Source organism: Somniosus microcephalus, chromosome 1 (assembly GCF_052327205.1).
Source record: "Somniosus microcephalus isolate GS21.2 chromosome 1, FLI_Smic_1.0, whole genome shotgun sequence".
In the NCBI taxonomy this organism is placed as follows: domain Eukaryota; kingdom Metazoa; phylum Chordata; class Chondrichthyes; order Squaliformes; family Somniosidae; genus Somniosus; species Somniosus microcephalus.
Genome location: NC_140987.1, coordinates 214,258,459 through 214,283,759, shown reverse-complemented (window position 1 = coordinate 214,283,759; position 25,301 = coordinate 214,258,459). Strand labels below are relative to the sequence as shown.

The window sequence follows — 25,301 nt, the reverse complement described above, 5'->3', positions numbered from 1 at the left end:
TTCCAGGAGGGACTCGGAACACTAAAAGGCATAACAGCGACGATTAAAATAGAGGAAAATGCAAGCCCAAAGTTTTTTTTTTTTTTTTTTTTTTTTTTTTTTTTTTTAAGGCCAGACTGGTGCCTTATGCGATCCGACCAGCCATCGAAGCAGAGCTGGAAGGGTTGGAACGTTCAGGAGTACTGTCCAAAGTAGACTGGAGCGAGTGGGCTACACCCATCATTCCTGTAATGAAGAGGTCGTTGAGTAATACGCCTGGGGAACCAAAGAAGGTCCGCACCTGTGGGGATTTTAAGGTGACAGTGAACCCAGTCCTTCACACGGTACAATATCCACTTCCACGGATTGAGGATATTTTCGCCTCGCTATCTGGAGGTAAACGCTTCACCAAAATTGATCTGGCCCAGGCGTACTTGCAAATGGAGGTAGAAGAAGCCTCGAAACAATACCTCACAATCAACACTCATAAAGGTCTCTACCAATACAACCGGCTGGTGTTCGGGGTAGCATCGGCTCCGGCTATTTGGCAAAGGGCAATGGATCAAGTCCTGCAAGGGATTCCAGGGACCCAGTGTTATTTGGACGACATCCTGGTCACGGGCGAAAATGACAGTGATCACCTCGCCAACCTGGAGCAGGTGCTCACTAGATTAAAGGAATATGGGCTACAAGCTAATCGCCACAAGTGCGAGTTTTTCCAGAAGCAGATCTCGTATTGTGGCCACGTTATTGATGAAGAGGGGTTACATAAGTCCCCTGAAAAGATTGAGGCAGTAGTCAAGGCTCCAGCACCGGAAAATGTGTCACAACTGAGGTCATTCCTCGGGCTGGTGAACTACTACCATAAGTTCTTACCAAATTTGTCTACAGTATTACACCCACTGAACACCCTACTGCAAACGGGGGTACCATGGAAGTGGAATGACGAATGTAAACGAGCTTTCCAGAAGTGCAAAGAATTGAACACATCAAAAGAGGTGTTGGCCCATTTCAACCCAGCACTACCAATTCGGTTGGCATGTGATGCATCACCCTATGGTATTGGAGCGGTGCTGTCGCACAAATAGAGGCCAGTAGCCTTTGCGTCTCGGTCACTAACCTCAGCCGAGCGCAACTACGCCCAGATCGACAAGGAGGCCCAAAGCCTAGTATGGGGAGTAAAAAAATTCAACCACTATCTGCATGGGCAGAAGTTCACCTTGCTGACTGACCACCAACCACTTGTCTCCATCTTTAATCCAAAGAAGGGCGTTCCGGTGATGACTGCACAACGGCTACAAAGATGGTCCCTTTTTCTAGGGGCGAACCAATATGAAATAGAGTATAAGGGCACGAAACAGCATGGAAACGCTGATGGGCTATCTCGCCTGCCACTGCCTACTGTGGAGGAAGCACCAGCAGTGGACCCTATCGAAATATTTTATTCGTCGATAATTGAACGATTGCCAGTAACTAACGCGGATATAGAGAAGGAGACCCGCAATGATCCGACACTGTCTCGGGTATATGAATTGATGGTGAGGGGATGGCCAACACATGGCGACTCACTGTTGCCAGCATTCTCATCAAGAAGAGAACAGCTGTCAGTATGCCAGGGGACAGTGATGTGTGGATCCCGAGTGGTAATTCCACCCAAGTTAAGGGAGAGAGTGCTCAATGAGCTTCACGAAGGCCATCTGGGAGGGGTGAAAATGAAAAGCCTTGCTAGGGCTTATGTGTGGTGGCCGGGGATCGATCAACAAATCGAGGACCTAACAAAGAGCTGCTCAGGATGCCAGAAGGTCCAAAATGCACCACCACATGCCCCTCTACACACATGGGAGTGGCCCTCCTCTCCATGGCAACGGGTGCATATTGATTTTGCTGGTCCATTCATGGACTCAATGTTCTTAATAGCAGTGGATGCACACTCGAAATGGCCTGAGGTGATCAAAATGTCCTCAACCACTACAGAGAAAACGATTGCAGTCCTACGGACCATATTTGCCAGGAACGGCTTGCCAGAGCAGATTTGCTCTGATAACGGACCACAGTTTGTGTCCGAAGAGTTTCGGAAATTTATGAGAAGGAATGGGGTACGGCATTACACATCCGCCCCATATCATCCAGCCACAAATGGATTGGCTGAGAGGTTCGTACAAACCTTTAAAAAGGCGATAAGGGCCATATGCGATGATGAAATTCCACTACAGCATAAGGTGGACAATTTCCTGTTAGCCTACAGAAATGCGACACATGCAGTTACCAACCAGACCCCGGCCATGATGTTCTTTAACCGAAGGTTGAGATCTCGTCTGGATTTGCTCAGACCAAATGTGCGAAGAAATGTTGAGGATAAGCAATTCCAGCACATCAATGAAAAGCCGACAAGGAGCTTCAATGTAGGACAACCAGTCTTGGCCCGCGACTACCGAACAGAGAAATGGCAACCCGGAACGATATGCACACGGCAAGGGCCATTAATGTACACAGTGGATGTCGGGGAGAACATTGTGAGATGCCACGTCGACCAGATCCTATCGTCACAGGAACGAGTCAACCCCATGTCTCGCGTACCTGGGGATGAACCCGACATACCGGTAGCATCTACCTCAGAAACAGTAGCAGCGGAACCTGATGAACTAACCGACGAAAGGGGGCCAGAATCGCCTCCGCACCAAGAAGAACCTCAGGAAAGGCGCTATCCAGAAAGGATCAGGAAGCCGCCCCAAAGACTGAATCTATAAATGGACTATTTCAGTTTAATGTGCATGTTAAAGTGTTAACTGTTATTTGAATGTTATGGGTACTGTTAATCTAAAAGGGGAGGAATTGTAGTGTATGTACCTTTAAGAGAGAACTACTTTTACAGCTCCTGTATACTGTAGTACCGGCAGTGACCACACCTGTATATAAGCCTTGAGCATGCCTCTGTACTGTTAGTCTTTCGACTACACTCCTCCAGTAAACACCTGTTGATTGTTAATTTACAGCCTCCATCTAGTTATTGGAAAACATCATACTTTAAGAATCACGGATTCACCAAACAGGGATGACTGAATTGTATATTTATAGATCTTTCTGAAACTCAATGTACAGTTATGAGTTCACTTGAACGCTACGCAATCCATTAATAATATTCAAGAGAGATGTTTCAAGTTGTATTCACAAAGGAGACAGGGATATGGAAATGTACTCGAGTAGAACAGGGAGATCTAGGTTCCAGCTCCTTACACTCCTCAGTAAGTTTCTTAGCCTAATTTGGCAACTATTTGCTACTGAATGCTATGCTACAGAATAAACTGCATTACCTGCAAGTTCAGTAAGTTTTTCTGCCCTTTTGTTTTTTGTAGTAATGATACCAATCTAAAAATAAAAACAAAATATTGCAATTAGTAATGGGCAATATTTTGTTGCCATGAAAAAATTACTGGAGTACTTAATCCACATAAGGTCTGGTTATCAAGCTTGGACTGTGCCTCACATTTAAATGAAACATCAAGTACCTTGTCCAAAGGCTCATGGGGAATAAACCACTGCAGGGACCCATAATGTCTGGCATAAGGAGAAAATACTTAATGACTCCCTGCAATACAATTAATTCCACTAATGAGGTTGATTTAACTAACTCAGTCTGATTCATAACTTGAAATGAAATTAAGAGTGATACCTATGATTACATAAATTGTGTTTCATAGAAACATAGAAAAATAGGAGCAGGAGTGGGCCATTCGGCCCTTCGAGCCTGCTCCACCATTCAATATGATCATGGCTGATCCTCTATCTCAATACCATATTCCTGCTCTCTCCCCATACCCCTTGATGCCTTGTGTCTAGAAATCTATCTCCTTTTTAAATATATTCAGTGACTTAGCCTCCACAGCGTTCTATGGTAGAGAATTCCACAGGTTCACCACCCTCTGAGTGAAGAAATTTCTCCTCATCTCAGTCCTAAATGTCCTACCCCGTATCCTGAGACTGTGACCCCTCGTTCTAGACCACCCAGCCAGGGGAAACATCCTCCCTGCATCCAGTCTGTTAGAACCCACAATAGAAAATTACAGTAATGGTCCAATGTACATTCATTAGGATGGGAACAGGAATAAGAGAATATAGTTATGATGAGAGCCATGAAAAACTAGGACTGCATTCACTGGAGCCAAGAGGATCAAGGAGATCTAATAGAAATAAAAAACTTGCGTTTACATATTGCCTTTCGTGACTTCAGGACATCCCAAAAGCATTTCACAGCCGACGAAGTACTTTTGAAGTGTAGTCACTGTTGTAATGTAGGGAAATGCAGCAGCCAATTTATGCACAGCAAGGTCCCACAAACAGCAATGAGATAAATGACCAAATAATCTGTTTTTAGTGATGTGGGTTGAGGGATAAATATTGCCCAAGATACCAGTAGCAATCCCCTACTGCTCTTGGAGTAGTGCCTTGGGGTCTTTTACGTACACCTGAGAGAGCCGACAGAAACTCCGTTTAAAGTCTCACCAAAAGACCTCCGACAGTGCAACACTCCCTCAATACTGCACTGAAGTGTCAGTCTAGATATGTGCTTAACTCTCAAGAGTGGGCCTTGAACCCACGATCTTCTGACTTCGAGGCGAGAATGAACCAAGGTTAAACCGACTCATTCAAAATTTTGAAAGGGTTTGAAAGGGTATATAGTGAAAGATTATTTCCATTGGTTAGTGCATCGGTAATAGAGGTTATACAATTAAATTAGCACAATTAGCATAAAGGAAAAAAAGTTTTTTTTTTCCACACTAAAGGTTATTAAATTATGGAATGTGTTACTACAAGTGCCTATTGAAGCGGAGTCAATCATCACAATTAAGAGGGAATTAGATAACCACCTGAAGAAAAATATTAATGAGTACAGGGAAAAAGCAGAAAACTGGGATTAGAATTGATATCCAAAATTTAGAGTCAGCACCGACATAGGTCAATTAATTGGAACACAATTGCATTTATATAGCGTCTTTAACATAGAAAAATAAACCCAAGGTGCTTCACAGGAATGCAATCATAAAAATGGGCACCAAGCCAAAGGAGATATGAGATGGGGTAACGAAAACCTTGGTCAAATAGGTGGGTTTTAAGGAGGATCCCAAAAGGAGAGGGAGGTGGAGAGACAGAGATTTAGGGAAGGAATTCCAGAGCATAGGGTCTCTCTCGACAGCTGAAGACATGGCTGGCAATGGTAGGGCAAAGGGAATGGGTAATGCACAAGAGGCCAGACTTGGAGGAATGCAGAGTGCTCGGAGGGTTGTAAGGCTGGGGGTTACAAAAATAGATATGCGCGAGCCCGTGAAGGGATTTAAACAGGAGGATGAAAGTTTTAATTTTAAGGCATTCAGGGTCCGGGAGCCAATGTAAGTCAGTGAACATGGGGTGATGGGCGAGTGTAACTTGGTGCAGGCAGCAGAGTTTTGGATGAGCTGACGCTTATGCAGAATAGAAGATGGGGGGCTGACCATGAGAACATTGGAATTGATGGAGAGGAAACCAAGATTGCAAACAGACTGGTTCAGCCTGAGACAGTGGCAAGGGAGGGGATAGAATCAGTGGCAAGGGTACAGAATTTGTCACATGAACTAAACACATTGGCTTGATGTGCAGATTCACCAGAATTATACCAGGGTTAAAAGGGTTAAATTAGGTCAGATTGCATAAACTTGGGTTGTATTCCCTTGAGTTCAGAAGGTTGAGGAGTGATCTAATCAAAGTCTTTAAAATGGTAAAGGAATTCAATAGGGTAGATACAGCAAAACTATTTCCTCTGCTGGGGGAATCCAGAACAAGGGGGCACAAACTTAAAAAGATTGGTGTGGGAGAAATGGGTTTTGCTTCCTGGGGCACTGGCACCAGTACTGGGGCAGGAGGGAGCTGTTCCGTTGGGACGGGCTTCACTTGGCCAGTGCTGGGACTAGAGTCCTGGCGGATCATATAACTAGGGCTGTAGAGAGGGCTTTAAACTAACTAGTGGGGGGGGGGGGGGGAAGGTTCCTAGAGAGCAAATAATAAAAATGACAACAGAGAAGGTCATAGACTTAGGTAGCAGTGGGGAAATTAAAAACCAGAGCGTGTCAGGAAGGGGCAGAAGTATGGAGTAAAAGGTAAAGTAATAAAAAGGGCAAAAGCAGGAACTAAGTGTCACAAAACATATTTGAAAGTTCTCTATCTGAATGCACGTAGCATTCGTAACAAAATAGACGAGTTAATGGCACAAATAACTACATATGGGTATGATCTTGTGGCCATTGCAGAAACATGGCTGCAGGGTGACAATGCCTGGGAATTAAACATACCAGGTTATTTAACGATCAGGAAGGACAGGCAGGAAGGAAGGGGAGGTGGGGTGGCTATGTTAATAAAGGAAGGAATCACTGTAATACAGAGAAATGATATTGGGTCAAAAGATCAGGATAATGAAACAGTTTGGGTGGAGGTAAGGAATAATAAGAGGAAAAAAACACTAGTGGGCGTAGTCTATAGGCCTCCGAACAGTGGCAACTCTGTTGGACGGAGTATCAATCAGGAAATAGTTGAGGCTTGTAATAAGGGAACATCTATAATTATGGGGGATTTTAACTATCATATTAATTGGACAAATCAAATTGGGCAGGGCTGCCTTGAGGATGAGTTCATTGAGTGTATTAGGGATAGGTTTCTTGAGCAGTATGTAACTGAACCGACCAGGGGGCAAGCAACCTTAGATCTGGTCCTGTGTAACGAGACAGGATTAATTAAAAATGTCCTAGTAAAGGATCCCCTTGGAATGAGTGACCATAACATGGTTGAATTCCATATTCAATTAGAGGGTGAGAAGGTTGGATCTCAAACAAGCGTGCTAAGCTTGAATAAAGGAGACTATGAAGGTATGAGAGCGAAATTGAGTAGAGTGGATTGGGAAAATAGATTAAAGGGTAAGATGATACATGATCAGTGGTGTACATTTAAGGAGTTATTTTACAACTTCCAAAAAATATATATTCCACTGAGAAGAAAAGGGTGTAAAAGAAAAGACAGCCATCCGTGGCTAAGTAAAGAAATTAAGGATAGTATTCGACTAAAAACAAGGGCATATAAGGTAGCCAAATCTAGTGGGAGGATAGAGGATTGGGAAAACTTTAAAAGACAGCAAAAAATAACAAAAAGATTGATTAAGGGAAGATAAGATTATGAAAGTAAATTAGCAAAAAATATAAAAACAGATAGTAAGAGTTTTTATAGTTATATAAAAGTTATATAGAGATCAGCCATGATCTCGTTGAATGGCGGAGCAGGCTCGAAGGGCCGAATGGCCTACTCCTGCTCCTATCTTCTATGTTTCTATGTTTCTATGTAAAAAGAAAAAGGGTGGCTAAAGTAAATGTTGGTCCCTTAGAGGATGAGACCGGGAAATTAATGGTGGGAAATATGGAGATGGCAAAAACACTGAATGAATATTTTACATCAGTCTTTACAGTAGAAGACACTAAGAATATCCCAACACTGGACAAACAGGGGGCTAAAGGGGGGGAAGGAGCTAAACACGATCAAAATCACTAAGGAAGTGGTACTCGGTAAAATAATGGGACTCAAGGCGGATAAATCAACTGGACCTGATGGCTTACATCCTAGGGTCTTGAGGGAAGTGGCGGTAGGGATTGTGGATGCATTGGTAATAATTTTCCAAAACTCCCTGGACTCAGCAAAGGTCCCGGCAGACTGGAAAACTGCTAATGTAACACCCTTGTTTAAAAAGGGCAGTAGACAGAAGGCTGGAAACTATAGACCAGTTAGCCTAACATCTGTGGTAGGTAAAATTTTGGAGTCCATTATTAAGGAGACAGTAACAGGACATTTGGATAATCACAATTTAATAGGACAAAGTCAGCATGGTTTTATGAAGGGGAAGTCATGTTTGACAAATTTGCTGGAGTTCTTTGAGGAAGTAACGTATAGGGTGAATAAAGGGCAACCAGTGGACGTAGTGTATTTAGACTTCCAAAAGGCATTTGACAAGGTGCCACACAAAAGATTATTGCTTAAGATAAAAAATCACGGGATTGGGGGTAATATTCTGGCATGGATAGAGGATTGGCTATCTAACAGAAGGCAGAGAGTTGGGATAAATGGTTCATTCTCAGACTGGCAATCAGTAACTAGTGGTGTTCCGCAGGGGTCAGTGCTGGGTCCCCAACTCTTTACAATCTATATTAACGATTTGGAGGAGGGGACCGAGTGTAACATATCAAAGTTTGCAGATGATACTAAGATGGGAGGGAAAGTAGTGAGTGAGGAGGACATAAAAAACCTGCAAGGGGACATCGACAGGCTAAGTAAGTGGGCAGAGATTTGGCAGATGGAATACAATACTTGAAAGTGTGAGGTTATGCACTTTGGCAGGAAAAATCGTAGAGCAAGTTATTATCTTAAAGGCAAGAAACTGGAAAGTACTGAAGTACAAAGAGATCTGGGGGTCCTGGTGCACGAAACTCAAAAGGTTAGTATGCAGGTGCAGCAAGTGATTAAGAAGGCCAATGGAATGTTGGCTTTCATTGCTAGGGGGATAGAATATAAAAATAGGGAGGTATTGCTTCAGTTGTACAAGGTATTGGTGAGACTGCACCTGGAATACTGCGTACAGTTTTGGTGTCCATACTTAAGAAAGGACATACTTGCTCTCGAGTCAGTACAAAGAAGGTTCACTCGGTTAATCCCGGGGATGAGGGGATGGACATATGAGGAGAGGTTGAGTAGATTGGGACTCTACTCACTGGAGTTCAGAAGAATGAGAGGCGATCTTATTGAAACATATAAGATTGTGAAGGGGTTGGATCGGGTGGATGCGGGGAAGATGTTCCCGATGATGGGTGAAACTAGAACTAGGGGACATAGTCTTAGAATAAGGGGCTGCTCTTTCAAAACTGAGATGAGGAGGAACTACTTCACTCAGAGGGTGGTAGGTCCATGGAATATGCTGCCCCAAAAAGCTGTAGAAGCTACATCATTACATAAATTTAAAACAGAAATAGACAGTTTCCTAGAAGTAAAGGGAATTAAGGGTTACGGGGAGCGGGCAGGAATTTGGACAGGAGTCTAGGTTCGGATCGGTCATGGCCCTGTGGGTAGCGGAGCGGGCCCAGGGGCCGTGTAGCCTGATCCTGCTCCTATTTCGTGTGTCTAATTCTGTTAGATTCAGGAGATGGTTCTGTGATAGTGGATTGGCGGTTAGGATCAGATCAGCCATGATCTTATTGAATGGCGGAGCAGGCTCGAGGGGCCGATTGGCCTACTCCTGCTCCTATTTCTTATGTTCTTATGTTCTTATTAAAATTAGAACCAGGCATTTTAGGAGTGAAATTAGGAAGTACTTATTCACACAAAGGGTACTGGAAATCTTGAACTCTCTCCCTCAAAAGGCTGTGAATATTGGTCAATTACTATTTTCAAGACCGAGATTGATAGATTTTTGTTACACAAGGTTATCGAGGGATATGGAGCAAAGGCAGGTAAATGGAGTTCAGGTACAGTCAGCCATGAGCTAATAGCATGGGCTTGAGGGGCTGAATGGCCTACTGTTGCAGGAAAGATGAGCACAAATTTGGGAGGCAACAATACATTCAAGGACTTTGAAAAGGAAAGGCAGGTTGGAGTTGAGCAGTAGTTTGCAAGGATAGATGGGCTGGAGTGTGGATTTTTTGAGGAGGAATGTGATGACGGCAGTTTTGAAAGGGAGAGGGGACAGTACGTGAGGAGAAGGAACCAGTTACAATATCAGCTAGCATGGGGACCAGGAAAGGAAGTTGGGTGCTCAGCATTTTAGTTTGAATAGGGTCAAGGAAGCAGGAGTTGGGTTGCATGAACAAGATGAGCTTGGAGAGGGAATGAGGGGAGATAGGAGAGAAACTAGAAAGAGTAGACTCGTCCTGACCCACAAATTCTTGTGTTCATACCTGACTAATAGGATTTTGGTCAAAATATTCTTCTACAAAGTATTCCAGTAACTGCAAAAAAGGAAAAAAAAGCACTGATTTAAGAAGTTGTTTGCTTGCTAAACTGTAATATAAAGCAAACTATGCACAAAATGCAGGCTGAAAAAAAGTAATATCCGTCAACAGCAGTGTTACACAGCCTTGCTGCAAGCTTCTGATGGAGGTATCCACACTGGTATGCTGACAGGGAAGGACATCTGGACTTTGGCTCTAGATTTAAATGGGCTGATTCCACACCAAATGGCACAATTTAACTAGGCCAAGCTCCCTTAATGGTATGTACCAGAGCTGTACAGACCAGAAATCTCCAGTTCCTTTCCTAGTCTGTTTTATCCAGTGCATTTGTGTAGATTGTCAGATGAAGCCAGGACCAGGCTCAGTTGTGATGCTCTTCTATTGTGAAATAGCTTGACAACACTCCCCCCTACAAATGGCCAATTGAGCAAGGTACCAGGGGGTACTTACCCTCGTCTTGTAGAACTATACCTGAGCAGGAGTTAATACCTGCAGAAAAGCAGGGAAGGAACTAGGAAACAGTGAGGCTAACACTTGAAGATGCACTCTAAATTCAGCCCTCCACAATTCTGGCCTCTTAGCTCCAGAAGGGTGAGATGTCTGTATTTCACCTCCTTTCTTTCACATCCGAGCAAAGAATTTCAGGAAAGAAGAAACTGCAGATCCCCTAGTAAATAAATGCACTCTCTGATGTAGTACTCGGCCATACAAAACAGGCGATCCCAGGTTTGGCCCCAAGTCTATGCTGAGTTAATTGATCTCGGGCAAGACAGTGCTGGAGGTGCTACAGCTGATCCAGCATAACGGGTTTGGTGGGAGGAAGGAGAGTTAATTATCCAGAGTTTTTATTCCTCATCGCTAAACAATTACCCGTGTTGGAAAATGTCAGCAGAACCAGACAATTCGAGCTCAGCTGCAATGCCCTCCTTACACCCCAACAATCCTGCTTACTCTCATGGTCTGACCTCAAACACTGGCTACCAACAACCATGGAATTATACCCCAGCACGAGTGAGGAAATTAAGAAAGTTTTTGAAAAGCGGAAATTGCAATGCCTTTAATTATGATTCCATTCCTTCCGCCCCCCACCCCCCCACCCCGCCCCCAAAAAAGACACACACTATGTCTGGCAAACATTTACTTGTTTCCAACTACTACACAAATTCCACTTCTGCACTGGCCAGCCTGCAATTTTCCTCTCATTCAGTATAATGAACGGACATCTGTGGGGTGGCCAGCGTGGAAGCAGAAAATCAAGGCCATTAACTTAGTCTCTTCCCCCTATTCTTAGCCTAACAAAATCTTTCCCATTGCTAAAATGGAAACATGGTAAAACAAATCAATAATCCAATTAATTCAACAGGATAAATAATACAAAAAGGGGGGGGTTGGTGGTGAGTGTAGGAAGAGTCAGGCAAATAGAAAGGTCAAAAGTAGTATTCTTTGTAACATGTATTTTCAATTACAAATCAGAGAACCTTTCATACTTAAATTAAAAGTTACTATGTTGGGAGATCCTCCAGGGTGTTATTATAATAAGAAGTGACTAATATGATATACAGATTTAAAAATTCAGAAGTCCGGCAAGCTGGCAAACATAACTCTTTTATTTTACCTTTAATGTTGAGGTATGTCGGTTCGGTTTCAAATCTTGATCTTCCATTGATCTTGACATGTCTATTATCACATACAAATGCCGCATCTATAAATCGGAAAATCAAGGTAATAAGGGAGACCACCCTGCAGAATACCTTAACATTTGTACAATACACAAACTACATCTAGTTTAATAAACTTCAATTTTTGAGAAAAAAAAGGACAATCTAGTTAATCATTGTTTTTTGATGTCTGCAACAAGTTAGAGATCACACATAAAACACTTACCATTCCAAGTCTAACTTGTCCACGCTGCTCAAAGACTCTACAGGGAAGAAAGCAGCAGCAGAATTATTTGAAGGGAAACTACACCAAAGTGAAGTCAGGCTCCTCGAGTGCCACACTGACTAATAGACCCATTTTAAATGAAGGGTTTAATAGGTAGGGTGAACAGAAAAAGACTAGTTCCTCTGGTTGGAGAATCAGTGAGGAGGGGGATCTTGGGAGCTTAGAAGTTCACAGCACCGAATGACGCCATTGTGCATGTCAAACTCGGAAAGAGCCATCCACATAGGGCATGGGAATTTCTCCAGATTCTTTTAATTTTTTTCTTTTTCAAATATTTCTCTAACACCTTTTTAAAAGCTATTATAAATTCTGCTTCCACCACTGTTTCTGGTCGGCCAATCCATGTTCTAACAACCCTCTGCACAAAAATTCTCCTGACTTCTCCCTTTGTTTTTTGATTAACTTAATTTCATGTCCTCTAGTTTTGGACTCAGCAACCAAAGGAAATAGCTTTTTCTCTAATCACTATCAAAACCTTTCATAATTTTGAACAATTCTACCAGATCTCCTATTAACCTTCTTTGTTCCAATGAAAAGAACCTCATTTTCTTCTCATAATTAAAGCATCTCATCCCAATTTAAAATTGTCACCAACAGAGTAAGGAGAGAGATTAGAAGATTTTTTTTACAGAGGGTTATTGGAGCACAAATACTTTGCCACAGAGAGTTGATGCAGAGGTCATTACATCTTTTGAGGGAAACATGGAAATTTGAAGCAGATAAAGATACAGGGCTATAGTGAGAGAGCAAGGTGATGGTGAGGTTGTAACTAGAATAGATAAGGTGCCACACAAGAGGTTATTAAACAAAATTAGGGCTCATGGGATTGGGGGTAATATACTAGCAGGGATTGAGGATTGGTTAACAGAGCGAAAACAGAGAGTAGGAATAAACAGGTAATTTTCGGGTTGGCGGGCTGTAACTAGTGGGGTACCACAAGGATCAGTGCTTGAGCCTCAGCTATTCACAATCTACATCAATGATTTGGATGAGGGGACCAAATGTAACATATCCAAGTTTGCTGATGATACAAAGCTAGGTGGGAATGGAAGTTGTGAGAAGGATGCAAAGAGGCTTCAAGGGGATATAGATAAGCTAAGTGAGTGGGCAAGAACATGGCAAATGGAATATAATGTGGAGAAATGTGAAGTTATCCACTTTGGCAGGAAAAATAGAAAAGCAGAGTATTTTTTAAATGGTGGGAGATTGGGAAATGTTGGTGTTCAGAGGGACCTGGGTGTCGTTGTACACGAATCACTGAAAGTTAACATGCAGGTACAGCAAGCAATTAGGAAAGCAAATGGTATTTTGGCCTTTATTACAAGAGGATTTGAGTATAAGAGTAAAGACATCTTACTGCAATTATTATAGGGCCCTGTTGAGACCACACCTGGAGTATTGTGTACAGTTTTGGTCTCCTTACCTAAGGAAGGATATACTTGCCATAGAGAGAGTGCAATGAAGGTTCACCAGACTAGTTTCTGGGATGGGGGGATTGTCCTATGAGGAGAGATTGAGTAGACTAGGCCTATATTCTCTAAAGTTTAGAAGAATGAGAGGTGATCTCATTGAAACATACAAAATTCTTACAGGGCTTGACAGGGTAGATGCAGGGAGGATGTTTCCCCTGGCTGGGGAGTCTAGAACCAGGGGTCATAATCTCAGAATAAGGGGTCGGCCATTTAGGACTGAGATGAGGAGAAATTTCTTCACTCAGAGGTGGTGAATCTTTGGAATTCTCTACCCCAGTGGGCTGTGGAGGCTCAGTCATTGAGTATATTCAAGGCTGAGATCGATAGATTTTTGGATATTAAGGGAATCATGGGATATGGGGATAGTGCAGGAAAGTGGAGATGAGGTAGAAGATCAGCCATGATCTTATTGAATGGTGGAGCAGGCTCGAAGGGCCAAATGGCCTACTCCCGCTCCTATTTCTTATGTTCTTTTGATTTGTTTTGAATTACTCCAGCAAAGAGCCAGCAATATGATGAACTGAATGGCTGGCTTTTGTGCTATAGATTTCTATGGTTCCTCACAGACCAGGAAGGTCCCAGGTTTGGTAACTGGTCTGTGCTGAGTTAGCAGGTCTTAGCCAGGCTGATGGTCAGGCATTATAATTGGTTTCAATGTCCCTGAGCTAGAGGATTGTAATACAGTGAATGTGCACTTGATTCCACTCGAGCAAGGTACCAAAGTGCTTTTGGCACCCGTGAATGATACCCCATCACAAGTCACTACCTTCACAAGTGATGGGGAGAAAATTTGAAAAAAAAGTGATCACATCAAATATCTCATTTCGTCTTAGTGGTACTCTCCTGCAACTCTCCATGACCTTGACTTATTTCCTAAAGTAAGGTATCCAAAACTGGACACAATATACTAACTGCAGCCTAACCAATGATTTTTTATAGGTTTAGCATTACCCATTTGCTTTTGTACTCTCAACTCCAATTAAAAAATCTAGGATCCTCTATGCTTTTTACCCCCCACAGCGTTATCAAAATCCCCTGCCACATTAAAACATTTGTTATCTGAATCCCAACTCTCTCTGTTCCTCTAGTTCTTTTAAAGTTTTACCATTTAGTGCATACGTCCCCTCCCTATTCATCTCACTTTTTCTGTACTAAAGTTAATTTAACATCTATTTCCCCAATCTACTAACCTTTCCACGTCCCCCTGAAGTCACTGACAATTCTGTTCACAGTTAACAACATTCCCTGTGTTTGATACCATCTCCCACATACCCAAATCCAGATCACTTACATATATTGAGAAGAGTAATGGGCCCAATACTGACCCTGTTTACACCCCTCCATTAACCACTCTGTGTTTTCTGTCCTTTAACCAATTTCCTATCCATGCTGCCACTCTCTAATAACATTTGGCTTAATTTTCTCTATAAGCCTCCTATGCAGTGTCTTATCAAATGCCTTTTGGAAATCCATATAAATAATATTTACTGCATTTCCCTCTTAATACACTCCATTATTTCCTAAAAAAATCTCTTATATTTTCCAGACATGAATTAACTTTTACAAATCCATGTTGGCTGTCCTTAATTAATCCACATCTTCCTAGGTGAGTATTAATTTTAGCCCATATTATGGCCTCTAGGAGAGTACCCATGAGACTGATTGGTCTATAGTTACTTTTAGCAGAACTTCCATAGCTTACAATATTTGAAAGATTGTGGTCAAAGCCTCTTCTGTTTCCTCTTGAACTGCCCTGATACATTCCATCAAAGCCTTTCCACTTTGAGTTCCACCAACTTTTTTCAGTACTTTGTTGTTAGAATTGAAATACATTCACTGGTCTACTGGGCTGGTCACATTGTCATCATCATTGATTTGTTACAACATTTACTTGTCCCATTCACTATAGTGGTGTTAATTTAAAGTCTTGTTGAAGTCAAGCAGATGGGCTACCCTCAATTTCACAGTACACAAAATGCATTCTCATGCTATTGTAGCTCAATGAATAAAAATATATTAACTTGGACTCTATGTTACCTTTTTCTTTTTTCTTTGAAGAGAAGATCATCAACAGTAGCTTTAAGAGAACCTGACTCATCTTCTTTGAGGACTTCCCTGCAAATAAAAGTAACAGGCGGTTGGGAGGAATTTCTAATATTGAATCAAAACATTCTAAGCAAAGATAAAGCTTTACTTTGTTACATAGGGCATTCAAATGCTGTATTTAGGATCATCTAAGCTGGCTATAATGATTTAAAATGAGGTGTTGAAAGATTACCTAACTGATAAAGCAAATACTGTAAATGTCATAAGTTGAATGTTATTAATTTTTTCAGTTGGTAGCACTCTTGCTTCTGAGTCAGAAGGTTGTGTAAATATGTCCCGCTATAGACTCATTTATAGAATACATGCTGACAGTACAATACTGAGGGAGTAGCGTTTTTTCCTCTCCAAAGTCCTTGGTGTGCTGTCGCCTCCCAAATCTGTGCCCATCTTTCCCGGAACCCCATGTTTGAATCCCTCCAATCAGGTTTCTGCCCCAGCCACAGTACCGAAACGGCTCTTATCAAAGTTACAAATGACATCCTTTGTGACTGTGGTAAACTATCCCTCCTTGTCCTTCTTGACCTGTCTGCAGTTAACCACACCATCCTCCTCCAAAACCTCTCCTCCGTTGTCCAGCTGGGTGGGACTGCACTCGCCTGGTTCCATTCTTATCTATTCAGTCGTAGCCAGAGAATCACCTGCAATTACTTCTCTTCCCGCTCCTGCACTGTTACCTCTGGTGTCCCTCAAGCATCTATCCTTGGCCTCCTCCTATTTCTCATCTACATGCTGACCCTCAGCGACATCATCCAAAAACACGTTAGTTTCCATATGTACGCTGACGACACCCAGCTCGACCTTACCACCACCTCTCTCGACTCCTCCACTGTCACCGATTTGTCAAAATGCTTGTCAGAAATCCAGTGCTGGATGAGCAGAAATTTCCTCCAACTAAATATTGGGAAGACCGAAGCCATTGTCTTCGGTCCCCGCCACTAACTCCGTTCCCTAGCCACTGACTCCATCCCTCTCACTGGCAACTGTCTGAGGCTGAACCAGACTGTTCGCAACCTTGATGTCGTATTTGACACAGAAATGAGCCTTAACATCACCCAACTCTACCCCTGCCTCAGCTCATCTGCTGCTGAAACTCTCATCCATGCCTTTGTTACCTCTAGACTTGGCTATTCCAACACACACCTGGCCAGCCTCCCCTCTTCCACCCTCCATAAACTCATCCAAAACTCTGCTGCCCGTATCCTAACTCACCAAGTCCCATTCACCCATCACCTCTGTGCTCGCTGGCCTACATTGGCTCCCGGTTAAGCAACGCCTTGATTTAAAAATTCTCATTCTTGTTTTCAAATCGCTCCGTGGCCTCGCCCCTCCCTATTTCTGTAACCTCCTCCAGCCCTACAACCCGGAGATATCAGCGCTCCTCCAATTCTGGCCTCATACGCATCCCCAATTTTAAATCACTCCACCACTGGCGGCCATGATTTAGCTGCCGAGGCCCTCAGCTCTGGAATTCCCTCCCTAAACCTCTCCGCCTCTCTATCCTCCTTTAAGACGCTCCTTAAAACCTATCTCTTTGACCAAGCTTTAAAAGAAAGAAAAGACTTGCATTCATATAGCGCCTTTCACGACCACCGGATTTCTCAAAGCGCTTTACAGCCAATTAAGTACTTTTGGAGTGTTTTTTTAATTCGTTTATGGGATCTGGGCGTCGCTGGCAAGGCCAGCATTTATTGCCCATCCCTAATTGCCCTCGAGAAGGTGGTGGTGAGCCGCCTTCTTGAACCGCTGCAGTCCATGTGGTGATGGTATTCCCACAGTGCTGTTAGGTAGGGAATTCCAGGATTTTTACAACGAAGGATCAGCGATATACTTCTAAGTCAGGATGGTGTGTGACTTGGAGGTGGTGGTGTTCCCGTGCGCTTGCTGCCCTTGTCCTTCTAGGTGGAAGCGGTCGCGGGTTTTTTGGGAGGTGCTGCCGAAGAAGCCTTGGCGAGGTGCTGCAGTGCATCTTGTAGATGGTACACACTGCAGCCATGGTACGTCGGTGGTGGAGGGAGTGAATGTTTAAGGTGGTGGATGGGGTGCCAATCAAGCGGGCTGCTTTGTCCTGGATGGTGTCGAGCTTCTTGAGTGTTGTTGGTGCTGCACTCATCCAGGCAAGTGGAGAGTATTCCATCACACTCTTTACTTGTGCCTTGTAGATGGTGGAAAGGCTTTGGGGAGTCAGGAGGTGAGACACTCGCCGCAGAATACCTAGCCTCTGACCTGCTCTTGTTGCCACAGTATCTATGTGGCTGGTCCAGTTAGGTTTCTGGTTAATGGTGGCCCCCAGGATGTTGATGGTGGGGGATTCGGCGATGGTAATGCCATTGAATGTCAAGGGGAGGTGGTTAGACTCTCGCTTGTTGGAGATAGTCATTGCCTGGCACTTCTGTGGCGCGAATGTTACCTGCCACTTATCAGCCCAAGCCTGAACGTCGTCCAGCGGGCATGGACTGCTTCATTATCTGTGGATTTGTGAATGGCGCTGAACACTGTGCAGTCATCAGCAAACATCCCCATTTCTGACCTTATGTTGGAGGGAAGGTCATTGATGAAGCAGCTGAAGATGGTTGGAACCTAGGACACTGCCCTGAGGAACTCCTGCAGCGATGTCCTGGGGCTGTGATGGTTGACCTTCAACCACCACAACCATCTTCCTTTGTGCTAGGTATGACTCCAGCCAGTGGAGCATTTTCCCCGATTCCCATTGACTTCAGTTTTACTCGGGCGCCTTGATGCCAGACTCGGTCAAATGCTGCCTTGATGTCAAGGGCAGTCACTCTCACCTCACCTCTGGAATTCAGCTCCTTTGTCCGTGTTTGGACCAAGGCTGTAATGAGGTCGGGAGCCGAGTGGTCTTGGTGGAACCCAAACTGGGCATCAGTGAGCAGGTTATTGGTGAGTAAGTGCCACTTGATAGCACTGTCGATGACAGAGTGTAGTCACTGTTGTAGTGCAAGCTTTTGGTCACCTGCCCCAATATCTATTTGTGTGGCTCGGTGTCAAATTTTGTTGATAATGCTCCTGTAAAGCGCTTGGGATGTTTTAAATGTGCTATATAAATGTTGTTGTTAAAGGTGCCATCTTTCAGATGAGACATTAAATTGAACCCCTGTCTGCCTGCTAAGGTGGGGAAGAAAGAACACGTGGCAATATTCAAAATAGCACGGAAATTCTCAACCTTAAATAAAACTAGAACACATACCAAGTCCGTTCATAGCCTCCTTCCCACCGTTTGGTTTTTTCTGGTTCATCATACATTTTTGGGGGGGTGTTTGTTTGGTAATAGTTACCTTTAAAATAAAAATGATAAAATGATTGCTAAACATTGCATTTTTTCTGTATTGTCCAAAAATAATAACCATCATGCTCCCTCTACCCCACCAGGCCTCAAAAGTGCACTTCCATTTCCCATACAGCCACTCAAAAAATATAGGGCCGGATTTTCCGAGGCCTATGACTGCGTACCCACAGTGCCCCGCAAGTTCCGGGTTTCCGCATGCGTGAAAACCCGGAACTTGCAATCTGTCAAGTTTCAGCTTCACAGATCGTACGAATCCACAGGGAATGGACATTGGCTGGCGGAGAGCTGGGCTATGTGCCCAATTACTGCCCAGCGAATGCCCAAGAAACCCTTAGGACCTTCTTTTACCAGCATAAGGGTTTAAATAAATATTAAAATAATATATTTTTTTAATGATTTAAACATTCAAAAACCTTTAAACTTCATTTGTTATTTTTGGCCCTTTAAAAATGTTTAAATTTATTTTTCAAAAAATTAAATTTTTGTTTTAAATGTTTAATTAAATTGTATTTTAATTAATTTTGAACATGTGATGATTTATTTTTATTTAAGTGCTGTGAAAGTGTGTTTTTTAAGGGGATTCCTATTATGCTTATGGGGATTCTGTACATAAATGGAACCCCCATACGCATACGATATAATTGCGATTACGGAGATATGGCTGCAGGGTGACCAAGGCTGGGAGCTGAATATCCAAGGATATTCGATATTTAGGAAGGACAGGCAAAAAGGAAAAGGAGGTGGGGTGGTGTTGTTAGTAAAGGATGAAATCAGAGCAATATTGGCTCAGAAAATCAAGATGTAGAATCAGTCTGGGTGGAGCTAAGAAGCACCAAGGGGCAGAAAACATTGGTGGGAGTTGTCTATAGGCCTCCAAACAGTAGTGGTAATGTAGGGGATGGCATCAAACAGGAAATTAGAGATGCATGTAACAAGGATACTACAGCAATCATGGGTGACTTTAATCTACATATAGACTGGCCAAACCAAATTAGCAATAATACTGTGGAGGATGAATTCCTGGAGTGTGTACAAGATGGTTTTTTAGACCAGTATGTTGAGGAGCCAACTAGGGAACAGGCTATCCTAGATTGGGTATTGTGCAATGAGAAGGGGTTAATTAATAATCTTGTTGTGCGGGGTCCTTTAGGGAAGAGTGACCATAACATGATAGAATTCTTCATTAAAATGGAAAGTGAAGAAGTCCAATCCAAAACAAAACAAAATCTAAACAAAGGAAACTACGAAGGTATGAGGAGTAAGTTAGCTATGATAGATTGGGGAGCTTCATTAAAAGGCATGATGGTGGATAGGCAATGGCTAACATTTAAGGAACGAATGCATGAATTGCAACCGTTATACATTCCTTTCTGGCGCAAAAACACAAAAGGAAAAGCGGCTTACCATGGCTAACAAAAGAAATTAAGGATAGTATTAGATCCAAAGAGGAGTCATATAAAGTTGCCAGCAAGCCTGAGGATTGGGAGCAATTTAGAATTCAGCAAAAAAGGACCAAGAGATTGATTAAGAGGGGAAAAATAGAGTATGAGAGTAAACCTGCAAGGAACATAAAAGCGGATTGTAAAAGCTTCTACAAGTATGTAAAAAGAAAAAGATTAGTGAAGACAAATGTAGGTCCCTTACAGTCAGAAATGGGAGAATTTATAATGGGGAACAAGGAAATGGCAGAGCAATTAAACAAATACTTTGGTTCTGTCTTCACGGAAGAGGACACTACTAACTTCCCAGAAATGCTAGGGAACCAAGGGTCTAGTGAGAAGGAGGAATTAAAGGAAATTAGTATTAGTAAAAAAATAATGCTGGAGAAATTAATGGGACTGAAAGCTGATAAATCCCCAGGGCCTGATAATCTGCATTCCAGAGTACTAAAAGAGGTAGCCATGGAAATAGTGGATGTATTGGTTGCCATCTTCCAAAATTCTATAGATTATGGAACAGTTCCTGCAGATTGGAGGGTGGCAAATGTAACCCCACTATATTTAAAAAAGGAGGGAGAGAAAACAGGGAACTACAGACTAACATCAGTAGTGGGGAAAATGCTAGAGTCTATTATAAAGGATGTGATAACAGGACACTTAGAAAATATCAACAGGATTAGACAAAGTCAACATGGATTTATGAAAGGGAAATCGTGTTTGACAAACCTACTGGAGTTTTTTTTGAGGATGTAACTAGTAGAATAGATAAGGGAGAACTAGTGGATGTGGTGCATTTGGATTTTCAGAGGGCCTTTGATAAAGTCCCACATAAGAGGTTAGTGTGCAAAATTAAAACAAATGGGATTGGGGATAATATACTGGCATGGATTGAAAATTGGTTAACAGACAGGAAACAGAGAGTAGGAATAAATGGGTCTTTTTTGAGGTGGCAGGCGGTGACTAGTGGGGTACCGCAGGGATCAGTGCTTGGGCCCCAACTATTCACAATATATATCAATGATTTTGGATGAGTGAACCAAATGTAATATTTCCAAGTTTGCTGACGACACGAAACTAGGTGGGATTGTGAGTTGTGAGGAGGATGCAAAGAGGCTTCAAGGCGATTTAGACAAGTTGAGTGACTGGGCAAATACATGGCAGATGCATTATAACGTGGATAAATGTGAAGTTATCCACTTCGGTAGGAAAAACAGAAAGGTAAGAGTATTATTTAAATGGTGATAGATTGGGAAATGCTGATGTACAAAGGGACCTAGGTGTCCTTGTACACCAGTCACTGAAAGCAAACATGCAGGTGCAGCAAGCAGTTAAGAAGGCAAATGGTATGTTGGCCGTCATTGCAAGAGGATTTGAGTACAAGAGCAAGGATGTCTTACAACAGTTGTACAGGGCAGGTGAGACCACACCTGGAGTAGTGTGTGCAGTTTTGGTCTCCTTACCGAAGAAAGGATATACTTGCCACAGAGGGAGTGCAGCGAAGGTTCACCAGACTGATTCCTGGGATGGCAGGACTGTCGTATGAGGAGAGATTCGGTCGACTAGGCCTATATTCACTAGAGATTAGAAGAATGAGAGGGGATCTCATTGAAACGTATAAAATTCTGACCAGGCTAGACAGACTGGATGCAGGGAGAATGTTTCCCCTGGCTGGGGGGTCTAGAACGAGGGGTCACAGTCTCCGGATACAGGGTGGGACATTTAGGACTGAGATGAGGAGAAATTTCTTCACTCAGAGGGTGGTGAACTTGTGGAATTCTCTACCACAGAAGGCTGTGGAGGCCAAGTCACTGAATATATTTAAGAAGGAGATAGATAGATTTCTAGACACAAAAGGCATCAATGGGTATGGGGAGAGAGCGGGAATATGGTATTGAGATTGAGGATCAGCCATGATCATACTGAATGGTGGAGCAGGCTCGAAGGGCCGAATGGCCTACTCCTGCTCCTATTTTTCTATGTTTCAGTACAGAAGACGAGGAGACAAAATTGGTGCGGAAATTTGGCAACGCGAGAAATAAAAGCAGATGTGGTTATGCACCAAATTGGTCATATGCTGTTCACTGCAAATGAATAAGAGTTGACATGTCCACTCCAACCTCTCTGAAATTACCCCAATGCAACACAGCCCCCAAGATCCACAACCTCTACTCCTAACCTCACAGCCCCTAACCTTAACCCCACTAATCCCTAACCCCACAGTTCTCTAGCCCCATAGCCCCTGCCCTTAATCCCACAGTCCTTGCTCCTAGCCCCACACCCCCTAGCCCCACACACACACACCCTAACACCACAAACCTCGAGCCCCACACCCCTAACCCCACACCCCCTTAGTCCCCATACACCCTAACCCCCACACCCCCCACACCCCTAGCCCCCACACACCCCTAGCCCCCACACACCCCTAGCCCCCCACACCCCCCTAGCCCCCACACACCCCTAGCCCCCACACCCCACCCCCCCCACCCCCCTAACCCCCACACCCCTAGCCCCCACAAACCCCTAACCCCCACACACCCCTAACCCACACGCCCCTAACCCACACACCCCTAGCCCCCACACCCCTAGCCCCCCCACACCCAGCCCCCACACACCCCTAGCCCCCACACACCGCTAGCCCCCACACACCCCTAACCCCCACAACCCTAACCCCACAGATCTCTAACCCCCCACATTTTTAACCACCACACCCCTAACCCCAGATCACTAACCCCACAGATCTCTAACCCCACACACCCCTAACCCCACACACCCAACCCCACAGCTCTCTAACCCCACACCCCTAACCCCACAGATCTCTAAAACCCACACACCCCTAACCCCAGATCTCTAACCCCCCCACACCCCTAACCCCACAGCTCTCTAACCCCCACACACCCCTAACCCCACAGATCTCTGACCCCCACACACCCCTAACCCCACAGATCTCTGACCCCCACACACCCCTAACCCCACAGATCTCTAACCCCCACACACCCCTAACCCCACAGATCTCTAACCCCCACACCCCTAACCCCAGATCTCTAACCCCACCCCACACCCCTAACCCCACAGCTCTCTAACCCCACACCCCTAACCCCATAGCTCTCTAACCCCACACACCCCTAACCCCACCACACCACTAACCCCACAGATCTAACCACCACACACCCCTAACCCCACAGATCTCTAACCCCACACAACCCTAACCCCACAGATCTCTAACCCCCACACACCCCTAACCCCACAGATCTCTAACCCCCACACACCCCTAACCCCAGATCTCTAACCCCACACACCCCTAACCCCAGAGCTCTAACCCCCAACACACCCCTAACCCCACATATCTCTAACTCCCACACCCCTAACCTCTAACCCCACAGATCTCGAACCCCCACACACCCCTAACCCCACAGCTCTCTAACCCCCACACACCCCTAACCCCACAGCTCTCTAACCCCACACCCCTAACCCCAGATCTCTAACCCCACACACCCCTAACCCCACAGATCTCTAACCCCCAACACACCCCTAACCCCACAGATCTCTAACCCCCAACACACCCCTAACACCACAGATCTCTAACCCCCACACACCCTTAACCCCTAACCTCACAGATCTCTAACCCCCACACACCCCTAACCCCAGATCTCTAACCCCACACACCCCTAGCCCCATAGCTCTCTAACCTCACACCCCTAACCCCACAGCTCTCTAACCCCACACACCCCTAACCCCATAGCTCTCTAACCCCACACACCCCTAACCCCACAGATCTCTAACCCCCACACACCCCTAACCCCACAGATCTCTAACCCCCACACACCCCTAACCCCACAGATCTCTGACCCCCACACACCCCTAACCCCACAGATCTCTGACCCCCACACACCCCTAACCCCACAGATCTCTAACCCCCACACACCCCTAACCCCACAGATCTCTGACCCCCACACACCCCTAACCCCACAGATCTCTAACCCCCACACACCCCTAACCCCACAGATCTCTAAACCCCACACACCCCTAACCCCAGATCTCTAACCCCCCCCCCACACCCCAACCCCACAGCTCTCTAACCCCCACACCCCTAACCCCACAGCTCTCTAACCCCACACACCCCTAGCCCCATAGCTCTCTAACCCCACAGCTCTCTAACCCCACACCCCTAACCCCATAGCTCTCTAACCCCACACACCCCTAACCCCACAACACCCCTAACCCCACAGATCTCTAACCCCCACACACCCCTAACCCCACAGATCTCTAACCCCACCACACCCCTAACCCCACAGATCTAACCACCACACACCCCTAACCCCACAGATCTCTAACCCCACACACCCCTAACCCCACAGATCTCTAACCCCCACACACCCCTAACCCCACAGATCTCTAACCCCCAACACACCCCTAACCCCCACACACCCCGAGCCCCAATCTCTCCTCCGCTCGCTGATTCCGTTTAACCGATTCGCCATGGGCGGATTTAAACTCACTCCAAGCGCCAGCTCCCAGTGTCACAAACAAACACATCCGCAGCCGCGCACAGCAACAAGCCGACAGTTCCGGGTACCGGCCGGTTAAATGGGCGCGCGTGTGCGAAATAACTGATGGATGTAATATCCATGAATCTAATCATCTCTACAAGTAGGTAAATATCTCAATGAATTATAGTTTTTAAATAATCATTATTTACCGACTATATGATGTATAGATGTTTGAAAAGTTGTAGTTCTCTTTAATCAATATGATACCAATTAATCTAATGCTACCACAAGGAGTAGTTGAGGTGAATAGCACAGATGCATTTAAGGGGAAACTAGATAAACACACGAGGGAGAAAGGGATAGAAGAATACTCAGTTCTGACGAAGGGTCATCGACCTGAAACGTTAACTCTGTTTCTCTCTCCACAGATGCTGCCTGACCTGCTGAGTATTTCCAGCATTTTCTGGCTTTATTTCAGATTTCCAGCATCTGCAGTATTTTGCTTTTGTAGAAGAATATGTTAATATTGTTCAATGAAGTAGGGTGGGAGGAGGCTCCTGGAG

At 44.4% G+C, this 25,301-nt stretch overlaps 1 protein-coding gene across 2 annotated transcripts in view; it reads right to left on the bottom strand.

Annotated features, from left to right (window-relative positions):
* Nucleotides 1-24,857, bottom strand: part of gtf2h2 (general transcription factor IIH, polypeptide 2) — a 47,496-nt gene extending 22,639 nt beyond the window's left edge. The window contains exons 1-7 of one of the 2 annotated variants that reach the window (XM_085989867.1): nucleotides 24,748-24,857; nucleotides 18,714-18,801; nucleotides 15,440-15,517; nucleotides 11,871-11,907; nucleotides 11,602-11,688; nucleotides 9,933-9,983; nucleotides 3,291-3,345 (exon numbers count right to left, since the gene is read on the bottom strand). In XM_085989867.1, coding sequence (XP_085845993.1) covers nucleotides 3,291-3,345; nucleotides 9,933-9,983; nucleotides 11,602-11,688; nucleotides 11,871-11,907; nucleotides 15,440-15,517; nucleotides 18,714-18,801; nucleotides 24,748-24,784 — 433 coding nt within the window. In that variant the 5' untranslated portion in view covers nucleotides 24,785-24,857. Of the gene's footprint in view, nucleotides 1-3,290; nucleotides 3,346-9,932; nucleotides 9,984-11,601; nucleotides 11,689-11,870; nucleotides 11,908-15,439; nucleotides 15,518-18,713; nucleotides 18,802-21,711; nucleotides 22,461-24,747 lie in introns of those variants that run through there. The other variant, XM_085989876.1, reaches the window with a different exon arrangement.
* Nucleotides 24,858-25,301: the final 444 nt, after the last annotated feature.